Source organism: Achroia grisella, unplaced genomic scaffold (assembly GCF_030625045.1).
Source record: "Achroia grisella isolate CSIRO2021 unplaced genomic scaffold, CSIRO_AGI_Agris_v1 utg544, whole genome shotgun sequence".
NCBI lineage: Eukaryota > Metazoa > Arthropoda > Insecta > Lepidoptera > Pyralidae > Achroia > Achroia grisella.
This window is the reverse complement of record NW_026712929.1, coordinates 1,780,512-1,795,580: the sequence shown is the minus strand read 5'-3', so window position 1 is coordinate 1,795,580 and position 15,069 is coordinate 1,780,512. Positions and strand designations below refer to the sequence as shown.

The 15,069-nt window shown below is 31.0% G+C and overlaps 1 protein-coding gene across 1 annotated transcript; it reads right to left on the bottom strand.

The window, feature by feature from the left end:
* Positions 1-541: 541 nt before the first annotated feature.
* Positions 542-14,545, bottom strand: LOC131847911 (uncharacterized). The gene is made up of 4 exons (XM_059197622.1): positions 14,195-14,545; positions 12,905-13,078; positions 3,027-3,137; positions 542-1,193 (listed from the first exon to the last, which is right to left on the bottom strand). The coding sequence occupies exons 1-4, from the start codon at positions 14,256-14,258 to the stop codon at positions 964-966; spliced, it is 579 nt and encodes a 192-aa protein (XP_059053605.1). The 5' UTR covers positions 14,259-14,545; the 3' UTR covers positions 542-963.
* Between the last annotated feature and the right edge of the window lie 524 nt (positions 14,546-15,069).

Genomic DNA, 15,069 nt, shown 5'->3' with positions numbered 1-15,069 from the left:
TGACTTCTGTCATCCTCCATTGGTGCCCCGCCAGAATAAATCATTAGCGCAGGTGGATGCATCAATCCAACATCATTAATTAAAAAAAATACCGCTCACAGATACGTCTACTGACTCTACATTTCACTGTAGTATAATTGACATTGTATAGCTAGTGAATATTGTAGTTTCTTTATCTAATCATCTTTAATTTTAAAGCAAAAGATGACAATCCTCTTTTTACAGTTTCACTGTAGAATTTCTAAAGATAATCAAGTAACAGCTAATACACACAAAACACCAGTATAATAATGGCTTTTTTAGCTGTTATTATTGTTTTATTATTATTGACCACAGTTTACAGAAAAAATCTTAATGTTACTTACTTTTTTACTCTGTTCTTGTAGTTCTTCAATATATTCTATTTGGTAAATCTCTTTTGAATTAAAAAGAAAAAATAAATTAGTATTTGTGTATGATACAAATAATTAACGGAGAAGGAAAACTCTAAAAAAATATGTCTACAATCAAAACTAGAAGGATATTTTTTTATATTTATTAATTTCAAGCATAAAAACTTAAAGAATATATGACAGAATATGGCAGCATTGGCAACATTCTCTACAAATAAGTGCTTAACCGATTAAATAGATCTTTGTGTCTATTTAAAATTTTAATCACATTTCTGTATTTGGGACCTAAATAAGATAGAACTAAATAATTATAAACCTTAATTGATGTACAAAGAATACAATTTCTAAATATTCAATGAGTGGAAAGATTTCACAGATTGAAGCGGCATCGGAATACGAATTCCACAGTTACATTATAATTAAAGTTTGTAATTTGTATGTCTGAATTTGACATTTAACAAACTTTATTGACCAATTTTAATAACAAGGCCCAGCCTGCTACTGCTAAAAAATATTCAATATATTTACAATATTTTTAACTTAAAACTTACAGGTTACATGTTAATTCTATTTACAAAAATATTTCGTCAACAAGTTGCTTATCTATGAGACGATGTGGTTTGGGCTTTGACTGCTTCTTTTTACGTCTATAAAGTCGTGCGTTGAGTGGATACAAGGCAGGAGATAAAGCGCATCGCACGTTGAACCACCAATCGCACGATGCGACGCCTTGAGAAAATACCGTCCCGTTCGGACAGAGGAATGATGCCTGTCGCCCGTCAATATCACAGTAATGCCAAGCTGGAAATATAAATAAGAAACACAGGTTTAAAGTAACGCAGATTTAATTTGCTTAATCTCATTTTGTAAAAAGCAAGATACTATAATATAATTAACGATACATAAAAATGAAAACTCGAAATGAAATCCCATCTAACTACCTGACTAGCGTGACAATAGTCCACTGAATCATGCCAACGGATATTTTTACCATAAAATATCCTTACTCAGAAATTAATCTACAACATTCACTTATATAACCAAATTTATCAACATAACTCACACGTTGTTTTTGTTTATATGTTTTCTACAGTATATTGTCACTTTTAAGATCACAGGTATAATAATGAATAAATAATATTAACTGATTTAAGTAACTCGATCTATATTTTCTTTTGAATCTATTTTCAATTAGTTGCGACTGAAGTGTAGGACTAAAATCGCTAAAAACTACCAATTCATGAATTGTCAATAAAACTAATGTTCATTTAATATCTGTTTTTTTTGTTGTTTAGGCACTATATATATAATATAATGTAAGAATATCATGAAGTAATTATCAATACACCATATGTTTTTATGTATAGAAAAGAAATATTTATAATATAAATCTTTGTAAGACGCAACGAGTTCCGCATTATCAAAAACATTAATTTTATTATTTCAACAAAATCAATGTTTTGATATTAAACTTGTTTTATAAAATTGATCTGTTTATAAACTTATACAGTAAAATATCGTTTTAATTTTATTTGTGCATTATTGATTAGGTTTTTCCAACAAGGACTTCTTATGTTTATAATTCACAATATCTGGCCAATGTCATTGCTACAAACGGTACGAAATAAATTTTTTTTAACTAACTGGAATGGTAACTATGCTGACGACGCACCTGATGGTAAATATACATGCACATTACCTTCGTGATATACCTCAAGCATTGCCATTCCGGTGGACTACGGTGTTATCTTCCATATCCAGTAATTTTACTGCCTATCTAAACTTAATACAGCTTACAAATCAAGCTGCTTACCAGCATAACCAGTTGAGACTGAGGTAACGCCGTACGGCAGACGACTTTGTACAAAATATATCTCTGGTAAATTTAATTTAAAGCGGATCTCACGCTCGAACTAACATTTTATGTTAAGATGATCTTCCGGGTGACTTTTTGTTATAATTAGCTGACCTCATGCGGCTATAAGGTCACCTTTGTTAATCATCTCGACACGGCCAAGGTCATGAATAATGTATAGACAATGGAATCGAATGGACTACCCACGCTCGCCACGAAAAATGGCACCTATCTGACAGCCATGGTTCTAGCACATTTAAACCTACGTACAAACATTAAATGAATTGGGTTAAGCTTTTTATAAATGTTATTTAGCAATAATATGCAAGTAGTTGTAATGGTATACGAGATAATCCATCTCGATTGCAATACGAAAGTGTAAAGTTATTTCGCTATCAGGACGTCATGGTCTGTTAGTATATTAGCCTGATTTATAGATCTTAGTGGTAGTGAGTTCAAAGCTGACCGAATCTGAAACTAAATTTAAGTATACAATCTCTTGTAACATAGATGTGGTGTATAATAACCGACTGCAAATATGATGAGTCTCCTAACTAAACACCATTAAATTAAAAATACTATCAATTATAACTATTTTTATTTGAAAAAAAAATATGATTTAGTCTTTAATGATTCATTTTGTAAAACTATGTTGAACTACCTTCAAAGAAGAAGTCCCATTTATAATACTAATAAGGACCAGAGCCATTTGATTTTGTTATTATAATTAACAATTTTCAGTGGGTTAAAAAATATTATAAACTAAAATTTGAAATTACCTTGACATCTTGTTTCCATATCGGCGAAAAACCCTGGATAAGCTTGTTCATCACAGTAAAAGTTTGTATATGGAACGGCTCCCAAAATTGGATAATCAATACCCGCTTTTCCTGAAATTAAAAAAAATTGTTTATATAACAAATAGCTTGTTTAATATGATTCAATAAATAAACGGGCAGTTACCAGCAACTAGTTTACAAATACTTTTACTCAAAGAGCAGCTTTTGTAATTCGTTCAGTAGTTTCATAGAAAATTAATAGCCTACCCAATAAAAAAAATACACTTTTCTCCTTAATCCTCAGAAGAAAAATCAAAGGCTGTTTATTCTTAAAATTTTGCGTTCTTCTACTGCGAGATTAATATTATGCAACTCGTTTCATTATCCATTTTGAATGGAGTAATGGGCCTACTTTGCTCCTACCTGGTTAATTATGCTCCATTTTAGCAAACAGATTTACCACTTCGCTAGTCGATTTCCCTAATATACTATACATTTGATAAAATTCTGAATGAATCCGCAATATATGATAACGTATTTATTAGTGGACATCTTTTTTTGACGAAGTATATTTATGTTCCTCAAAGTATTTTAAAAATACTTCAAATACAATTATTGCTGTTTTGATTTTAATCTGAAAGGTGAGCTATGCTAGTTCTTACTAGAGAATAATTTAAGTACCTAAAGAGAGTGCAAAATTGTGCCTGGAGTTTAAGACCGGACAGTTGAAGTATAAATATTCAGGATCAAAGTTGGCTATGACAATGGGTAAAATTGGTCTTTAATCTACATTTTATATATATAATAAAACACATGCAGACGTAAATTTATCATTCGATTTCGATTTCGATACTTCCTATTTTTATTCATATGTGACACTTTGGTCTAAAAATTTTATAACTTTATAAAAATCATAATTTCTAAGTTTGGATCTGCAGTTTGTTTTAAGTTAAATACATAAATTTATATCAATCTAATCAAATATAAATTGTTATAGTAAAAATGTAACAAATAAGTGTCTGTACCTAGAATATCTATCAATGAGAAAAACTATTGTTGAAGGACTTGAAGAGATTAAGATATCAGAACTCAAAACACTGATTGTTTGAATTTTTGTTAGTACATTTGTGCGCGCTATTCTCCGAAACTACTTATGTGTTATTATTTATTATTTGTATCGGTATAGAAACAATAAAGGTATATTTGTATATTGTATTCGATTATCACCAGTACGAAGTCGTGAGCTCAGCTAGTATTAAAATAAGACCAGTAAACCTTATGATTAATTATTTGTCAAAAAGTTAATTTCTTTGTAATATTTAATAATACCATTGAGACTGACTTTTGAATGCAATTTCAATGTGCAATTGTGCAAATATCTTTAGATGGTCCTGCTCAATAGGCACGATCTAGGCTTGCTCGTAATAATACCGCCCGGTAGTTGCACAGATAACGAAAGTTCGCTTGCTATAACCACTTTCACTGCGCTGACCCCTCACCAACATCTCATTAAATACCTTATTATAAATTTATTATTATTACTTCCAAAATATGCAATATAGTTTTCATCTATAATATATCAACAAATCTCTAATTGAAATATCTGTATTTAAAAAAACTCAAATACAGAATATTATGTACATTCCGGAATGTGCATAAATTTAGAGTGGATCCACGATGTAACAAAATTAGGTAAATCGTGGATCCACTCTAAATTTATGCACATTCCGGAATGTACATAATATTCCGTATTTGAGTTTTTATATATTACCTAATTTTGTTACTTGTATTTATATGAAAGAAGAAATTGTCTGAAAAATTGTAGAGACAAGTGAAACATTTGTATCGGTAGGCCGGGGTCTTAATCAAGGACAAAGACGGGTATAATAAAAAAAATACCAGATCTTTATCTGGTATTTCTTTTATTATACCCGTCTGAGGCTAATGTTATAAGTACTCTTGATTTGGCCTGCTTTTTTTTTTGAGACAAAATTAGCCTAGGTACATTCTGTGATATAATATACTTTCACATGGATTATCAAGATGCTGATAGATATATATATATATATATATCAGAGGACAATAACCATAAACCAAAATACATCTCATACGTATATATTGATAGTTTTAAGTTAACTTAATAAGGAGCAAGGAAACAGTTGCAATGTATTTTTTTTATATAAAGGTATACTATACATAACTACATCCACTTAAAGAACCTTGGCTTTTACACGTTGCAGAAACTACGACAGTCTTGAAACTGTCTATAAAATAAACAGCTTATCTACAATTTTTGGGAAAAGGCAGATAACAATAATATAAATAAGTTGCTTAAATATCATTGTATTTAAACTTTTGAATTATCTTATCCCTGATCTCAGATCTCGTTCACCTCTTGAATAAATTTGAGTTGCGTAATTGTCAATGAATAATAACAGTATTTAATTTTGACGGATAGAAAGAATAATAAATCGTATCAAATAAAATTATTTCAGACCTTGCATGTACATCATATCGTACTTAATAAGTGTATCATTGAAACGGACGCCTAAAGATTTAGATCCATGTTACGAAATAATTTATACCACAATTAAGAACATTGTTTCGCAAAATATTTTATGGTCTGAATAGAAATTATATATTTAATTACGTACATGTAACATATGCACAGGCAAATCAATTATAAATAAAACGAGGTATACACCTATCTGAATTGCAATTATTTCAAATAGGTAGGTACATTTCAAAATGATGCCACACTATCTTCATGGTCAACGAGTCAAAAGTTATTATGCTAAATTTGCAACTAAAATTTCGATAGTACTTAGGTACCTACTTAATACCTATTGGAATACAAAGTTCGCATAAAACAGACAATAATGCAGATATATCTATCTATATGTATTATAAAACTGGAAGATGAGACGATATATGGGTGGCACGCATGAACATACATCCATCTACGCTAAACCGGCTTTTCTGGATTCAAGAATTAAATAAGTAGTTGTTATATTTAGAATTTACCTCATAATAAATATACCATCTCAAAATGTTTACAATTCTTTAACTAACATTGAATTTCATTAATATTTATTACTTACATACGTACAAGTATGTATTATGTTCCTATATGTAACTGGTATAAGTCGTAACAAATTACACGCAGGTAGATATTAATGGAATAACATTTTAGGGCTTTCGTGATTCAATTCCATGTTAGATACCCAGGTACATAACTTCATTGAAATAAGTACTAATCTACGTGATTGCTAGATAATTATCTTAACTTGAGAGTCCCTAGTACATTTTGCAATCAATATCTAGATATACATCTAAAATAGGTTTTATATTGTAATGAAACAAAGTTTACCTCTTTATAATATCTATCAAAAGCGTAAATCACTTAAAAAATAGGTACTCTTATTCTAAAGTAAATCTAAAAGTGAATAAATAATTAAGTCTACTAGACAATCAATTAAAAAATACTTAGACCACAATGAGACTCGTTATCGCGGTCTCATATAGCATTCAGGACGGGAGTATGGTCAAAGAATTAACGTTGCCTGTGTGTTTATTTATATCATTAATAATACGTGTGGCTCACAGGTGGCGCAACTTCGGCTATGACGTTATGACGCAAGCACATCGAGGCTACAACGCGACGCAGCACCGCATCGCCAGAACCACACCCGTTCGGTAAATAATCGAAAACCACGGGTATATTCAAATTACTAAAAGAAAAGTACTTTTTGTGTAATTGGAAGTGCACACTAGCTATATAGGTACATAAACAGCATTACGATATCATATTACTATATCACTCATGCGTTGTTATTCCGAAGATATGCCTCTTTCCTGCAATATCACTATCTTATTTCCCCCTTCAACAGAAATACAGCATTCAAAGCATGCAGTTTAGTGACTGAAAGGAGAGGTAACCCCGCATACCACTTTTTTTACAAAGTCCAGACCGTTGAAAATATTTAACATGGATATATTTTTTCATCGATAATAGGATTAGACTAATATTTTATCTTCTTGGCCTCATGCAAAGAAGCATGTTATGCATATTTGATGAAGTGAAGAAGATAAAATATTAGTCTAACCCTAACGTGTTTTTGAATGCAGATTTTATTCTACTCTACATACTGGACTCTACTGATGTTGTTTTAAGCCCTTTCACAATAAATACATAAGTATCAAATAAATAAGGAAAGAAAACAAATTACACGATACTCGCTCGCTCTGTTTTATGTACTTATATTTTAAATTAATAATTTCGTTTGTACATATTATAATAGTTGGACATTATGACATCCTGAGAATTAAGTGTGACGGCTCATAACTATTCATACTCTCTCGCCACGAATACGGATATGGTCATGGACTGACCACAAACCTTTTATTATGAAGAATACTAATAAACCTACACGGAAGGAAACTTTGTCAAATAAAAAGAGATATCAAAATCTTCACACAAATAATGTTAATGAGCAACGTCTTATTTGAAATCGGTTGTCAAGAAGAATACCATAACCAACATTGTTTGACTATACTGTACCTCGAATTGCGATGTTAATGATAACTTAATAGCTTCTTAAATTATCATATCATCGTTAACAAAAATAATACTTAGATGTATTTTTAATGAACGTTTTACTATTAGTTTAAATGTAAACAATTGACTGATGGTTAAAATGTGCTTAACTATTAATTAATATTATTTTATCTTTTCATTATTAAATCTTTAAAAACCGCATCCGTTTAGATATACGTATAAAATTAACTGTTAATGGCCATGGGCTACGTGTCATGAAGAAATAAAACTCTACATACAGCTGCTATCAATTTAGAATGATAAAATGTTTAAATTAATTTTTATCAGAACATAAGCGTTACGCCGAGATGAGTTTGTTATGTATCACATACGTAATATGAGCATTATACTCGCCCACAATATACTCAGTAAGTAAGACATGAAGTCTGAAGCATTGTTTTGCTAGTTTACCGCCTGTCAAATATTACGTGATCGCAGGAAACAATTATTATTGTCATGCTAAATATGAATAGACCTAGGAATCGCCGCTAACCTTGTCCAATATAACAACTGAAAGCAAATATTATAGCAAATTCTCAATGACATTAAAAATGTGTGTAACCAAATATAAAGTGTTAATAGAAATATCATATCACATCATTTGTTCAATAAAACAGGTGACTACATCAAGGATGATGACTAGATATATTCTTGAAATTGCATGACTTTTGATTATTAGTTATTATTGCATTGTTACGAGATTTTTATATATCTATAAGAATACATATATTTTATATTAAACTAGCTGTACCCGCGACTTCGTCGGCGACGAATTTATCTTTTTCCAAAATAAAAGTAGTCTAAGTTACTCCTTATTACATCACCTACCTGTCCCGTTAATATAGGTCCAGCCATTTCAGAGATTAGCCGGAACATTTGTTCCGGCTAATCTCTGAAATGGCTGAAAAATGGAAAAATGGAGACAGACAGACAAAAATTGTAAAAAATGTTATTTTGGTGTAAGTACCGTATTTTTTTCTATTTATATATTTATTTATTTATATTCCTATGCATGTATCTAGTAAAATACGCTTGTGTCAATATTACAAACAGACACTCCAATTTTATTTATATGTATGTATAGATAAAAGAGACCGTTGTAGCCTAGCGGTTCACTACGTCGATTTACGCCCAAAAGACCGTGTGTTCAATCAGACGACACCAAAAGAATTATGTACGTCAGTTTATATTTCTGACTGGCACTACATTGAAAAAAAACAATATCTAACCAAAAATTAATCATCATCATTAAATCGGTGCCTGCCAAGTTAAATTCAAAATATATCGAACAAAGTGTTCAAAACATCGACAGTTATCAATGCCTCTGACTATCTCATCCGGGAAAACAGTCGTGGTATAGGTATTTATATGCGTTTTGCATACAGTAAAAAAAATAATGATGTCAAACAAATTCACGCGAATAATACATAATAAACTAAATATGGGTCAATAATATTGTAACATTTAGAAATTACGGGGTTCACTTTTTTAGAAAACTTGTTTGTGTGTATGTTACGCGATATCGGAACCAATTCAGCACCAGTATTGATCATTATTTATGCAATGAATAATATTTGCTGCCGGGTTGGTCCCTTTTTTTGGTATAGTAAATATTGTTGATTAAAGTTCAATTGTTACTTTTTCGAGCTCTTGTAAAATATAAGGAAGTAACTATTATCAAAAATTATTTTTAGTACCGAAAATATCTATAGTCGATAAGTCATAAAAATATAGGACCTCCACACTAGGTACACCACATAGGCGGTTCTTACCGTTACAATAATAGATACCTATGTGATTGATATGTATCAAGAAATGATTAATACATATCAATGTCAAATCAAATCTATCGGTCATATACAGTGCCCTGACATTCAACTATGATTAAAACAATTTGATAGCGACGTAAATAAACTTGTAGCATTATCAAATTATTCAATCTTTATTGGTAGTAATATAATAAATGTACATCCTATAACTTTCCGTATTAGATATTATATCAGTTATTTTAAAAAGTATTATTATTGTTTTATTATTTAAATTTTAGTATTAAAAAACACTAAACATTTGTCCTATCTACGGAACATATCAACAAAGCCGCAAAGATATATTCTAATTAGTCTAAATATCATTTTATCGTTTCTGAAAATGTATAATATTCGTTTCTTAGCGATGAATACCGTATTTTTTATCATTTGGGTAGTTTATATAAATTTATGTGATGGTTATTACGTTCAAATAAAAAAACTAATAACTAAGTATATCTCATAGATCTTATTTTATTATAATTTAGTCGAAAATTGGTATAGAACAATAAATAAATAAAATTTACAAATTGTCGCGAATCTACAATTTTGTAGCGATTGAGAAACTAAATAATCCTATATGTTGAATTATAGTATCTATATGTACCTAATATACACAGGACTACCTTCATGCGACCTTATATGTGATATATGTGAATCACGGCGATTTGCACGAACTGCCAATGCCTAGGTTATCATGATATTAATTAGAAAAATTCAATTACTTGTTGTAGATACTCTAACTATACGGTCTATCTAGTCATTTAATACAATAGACATACGTAATATTGATTTTGATTGAAATCCATTACATGCTTAATTATAATCAATATTTAATGGTCAGTTATAAAACGACGACAGCAAAAATATGAAGTACCTACCTCTGCAAAGTCGATTAGTAACGAATTTACGATGTACTCTTTTTAATTAATTATATGTAAATAAATGGTAAACCACCTGGCCAAACAGACAGCGACAGTAGAAAATGATAAGAAAACCATAAAGTCAGTCATTGTGGCAAATTCACCAAATATTATCTATAAGGGTTTCCACGGGGACCGCGTGGAAGACCATACACTGTTAGCGATGGAAACGCTGTCCCCATTGCTAACATTCCCTTCCCCCTCATTTAAAGTGTACTGAAAATTCGTAATTTCTGTGCGAGTTTTGATTACTCCGTGTTACTTTGCTTTCGTCACCATTTGAATACTTTTTTGGAACAAAATCATAATCGTCATCGTAAGTAAGTACCGCTCACCATTGCTACTAAGATTTAAAGCGGTTTCTTGAACGCGCACATCGATCACCTAGTTATGCAGGCGAGCATACTAGTTACATTCACCGTTATACACCGTTTACAACTTTATATTATGAATCGCTTCGTAGTATGATAGTATTATGTCCTATAGTAAAAAATGTATATTTGTATTGTATACCTAAGCAATAGAAAAATAAGAGAACCTCATAAAACAAAAAAAAATATAATATTTAGTAATAATTTTTCTCAATGTTACACTAAATTCTCGTAATACATGGCTTGTAACAAAACTCTTCTTATGAAAATTTGTATATATATCCAGTAGGTATGAGAATAGGACGTAAACAATTTTACATACCCGATAATGATTAGGATGATACGCCTAAATTTTTATTTTAAAAATTTTGTAACACATATACATACAATGCTAAATTTTCAACCTAATACTATCAACCCCTATTTTTGAATAGAAATATTTAAATAATATATATTATATAAGAAAAGGACGAATTCAGACAATCAAATAAACAAAGCGATGCATCTAGTTTTTCTTAAATAGAAGTAGAATGTATACATATGATAGAGTAGTGACGTAATTAAGCTATCTATTAAACTATCTAGTATTAGAAAAAGAGTGGAAGCATTTATGTAAAGATAGTGGGATACATTTCTATAATAAGGTGTTTGTTAGAGGACCTTATTATATCAGAACAAGTTATAATAAGTAACACCTAGTTGTAATGCACATATTTATAGTAACCAATCTTATATAGGTAATATTGTTCTTTCATAACTAATTATAAACTTTCAACTTATGGCAAAAAATATTGTGAGTCATACTAAATCACTACTAATGTGATAATCATAATAATGCAAGCAAACACGCGTACACACTGTAGACTAATAAGTATAGATACAAAATAAACTATGGCCCCATTTCTCACTTCACATTCTTAAACAGCATAAGCTTAATTATAGTTATACTTAGGTAGGTGTTTATAGATATAACAAAGGTTTTAGAACTTCTAATCATTAAGGATCAATAAAACTACGTATGACCTCAAGTGGCCGACATAGTAAGCGAATTGCCTAAAGCAACACTATGATTATGGCCTTGGTTTAATGCACGATTGTTAGCACAATTAAGAAGTAAGCCATACACATACAAAACGAGTCCTTATTAGAACAAGGCTACTTACGTTTGGTATCATAAATGTCACCTTGAGTTGCCTATTCCCGATTTTACGCAGCCCATATACACAAAGCGGCGCAAACTCTTTATTACATTATATACCTATTTATACAATTAGTATTATCAATACTGATAATTTTATAAACAAAAGAGACCAGTTTTTGTTTTGTCGAAAGTAAAACATTGTTACATCTAGTAGGTATCGTGCAAGAATCGAAGTAAGGCGCATCGGAAGGAAGGCGATGTGCTAAACCGCTAGACCACAGAGGCCAAAGACCTTTATTGCAACATCTAATATGGGATGAGATGGGAAATATTAAATATATTATATCACATTGTATATAGAAATATCTGTATGAGTCATGTATAGCCGAGACGGAACCTAAATAAATAATAGCACGACTTTATCTACATGATGATACCTTGATCAAAGTAATGCCTCATTACGTTCTCCGTCTATTCACGCAGCCAATCGTTTACATAAGAATCGATGTGTATGGAAATAAATATTAAACGGCCTATACGGTTCTAAAACCAGGATCAATATTACAGCAGTGGTAGAAAACGCTTTCGGGCGTTTCCTAGATCACCGAATTCAGAGGCGATTTCTTATAGTTTTCCCTAGTTGATCTTACTCCTATCATAACTGCTTCAATATTGCTCCATATATCAGTGTAGACGGTTTGAGCTGTATTAATTTTATATATACATTAAAATTAATAGTATACCGAAGCAATAAATGTGCACAATTGCCGAATGTATTTAAGCGCAATCTTTCAGAACATTCAGAAACTATACTACGAATAGGTATTGACCAATTCTTTTTAGTTGTGTTTATAATTGTGAGAACAAGGATTGTTTGAAAGAAAATGTTTAAAAATCTTCACCTAGTAAAATAACATATTGGTTAACAGATTACTTGCTCAGTTGTTCAATTACTTATACAGTTTTAACAGTTAAGTATATACAAGACCGGAAGGTACCTCTGCTCCGGAGCAGAGTTGCTAATTATTTCAGATAACTTACCAGGAATAGCCATTCCAAGTTCCAGGTATTCTTTAACAGAGCGGCTAAGAAATGCGGGAGGGGCGGGAGCTGATGCTGGTTCTGGATCTGGTGCATCCAGGGCCTGAGCTGGCTCCTGTGATGCGGCACTATCAGCACGGATGCGCTTCACGCGAGTGCCTTCTTCAGCACCACCTGAAAATGGTAATATATTTTTTTACATAATAAAGTTATCCCCATAATAAAGGGCTTTTTTAGCAGAATCTCTATAGGTAACGCTAGTATATTCGAATCTCATACAAAGAAAGTAAAAAATTTATTCAAAAGGTATCGAGGCACATTAATCGAGTTTAAAAATCCTAATAATATAAAAAAATAAACATGTCTCTACGTAACTTGAGACTACTTTTTGTAAGAAGCTCTAGCTCTAAATATTTTAATTGTATTTTAGAACCATCTCCTTACTAACAATTTTACATGAATTTGTTTATGTAGATAAAAAATGGATTAAGTATTTTATTCGTACAAACCTGTGGTACAAACTATATAAGTTTGTTCCACAGTTTTGTATATAAAAGTGTTTGAAAATAATATTACAGTTATTACCCAAGTGCTCATACATGTATACTGAAGGATGATAAAGCAAAGAATAAAACGATATTACATAAAATTTTTATAAGTTAGCGGTGTATACATTACTATACATCATTTACTAAGATGATAGACTTAGCATTATTGAATAACTAACTATTACTACGTATATAATATAGACTTCCCACAAACGATTCTTCAAAAACTGAACCTGACCCTAACATACACATAAAATTGAACGCGATATTCTGCGCATATAAGGAGTGCAAACATTGTACAAATGGCCCTTTATAAATCTCTCTAACTGTTCTGCAGATATTTTAGTTCCAGTCGACTCGACAGAAAACTACAAAGTACTTCTCTGTTCTCCAGATCAGGCAAATTGACAAATTATCTGAAATATCGTCTCAGATTTAGCGATCAATTATTTTATTCTTGCAGTTTTTAGTTACTCATATCTGAAAAGTTATTGTTTAGATACAATGCTTCATATTTACTGAAGAATAAAGGTTTTATTAAAAATACCGATTTCAAACATGAAAAATCTTAAGAAGTATAAAAAATCTTTTCAGAATTGCTGATAAGATATCGTAAAATATATGTAAATAGTGAGTAAAATTAAAAATTTGACACCTTGAGAGTCTTCTCCTTTTTGAAATCAATATGTAAAATAGTATTTAGCTACAAACCAGCTTTTTGTAAATCGTGTGAATTTCTTACCAATAATCGTGAGAAGCGACACCATGTACATGCAGAGTGTAGAAAAAAACTTTTCCTTCATCATGATTCTGAATACCGTTACATTCAAATACAATCACAAAATTCTCCACATTATACACACATGTTCATTTCGATCGTGTCACAATCGTTAAGGCTTCAGCCGTCATTGAAGGCCACTGAAGGTCTCAGAAAAGGATTGACGTATTTCGTAACATGGGTTATACTTTAATAGTCGTGGTTGATAAGTCACCGGCACGGTCTGTGATACTTGGTTGAATAGTATAGTTGCGTAACAAATATACTTGCGTGCGCTTTCGGGGACAGCCAAGCGCACAATGTTCGCGTAACGAACGACCGCCTTTACTTGATATCGTACCACTAAGATGAGGCTGACCTCTACATTTCCCTGAGTACTAGAGAAACCGTAAGCGCAGTCAAAATAATATGCACCCAGCTTATTTTCATAGTAACAGTCCAGTCTTGTGAAAATACCGAAAAACAATAATCGTAAGTGGAAGTAGGTAAAGCATTTTGATAGGGGTATTATTTGTGGATATGAGAATATTACATACATGCACTTGGTTATTCATAAAATACGCCACTTTTAACTGTCGGCACTATTTGAAATATAGGTACAATTATGTTGTATATTTCAAAATAACTTGAAAAGACTTAACTTGCAAAAAACATGCATGTATATAATATACATGCATGTTTTTTAGCACTGACGCCATAACTTTGAACATTATTTGTATTCGTTTGTAATTGAAAAGACTGCGACGTAGGTAAACAAAGCTTCTCTTGCATCGCACATTTATTATTACATTTGAAATGCATGTAAAACTTTTCCATCGTAATTAGGTTCTTAAAACATA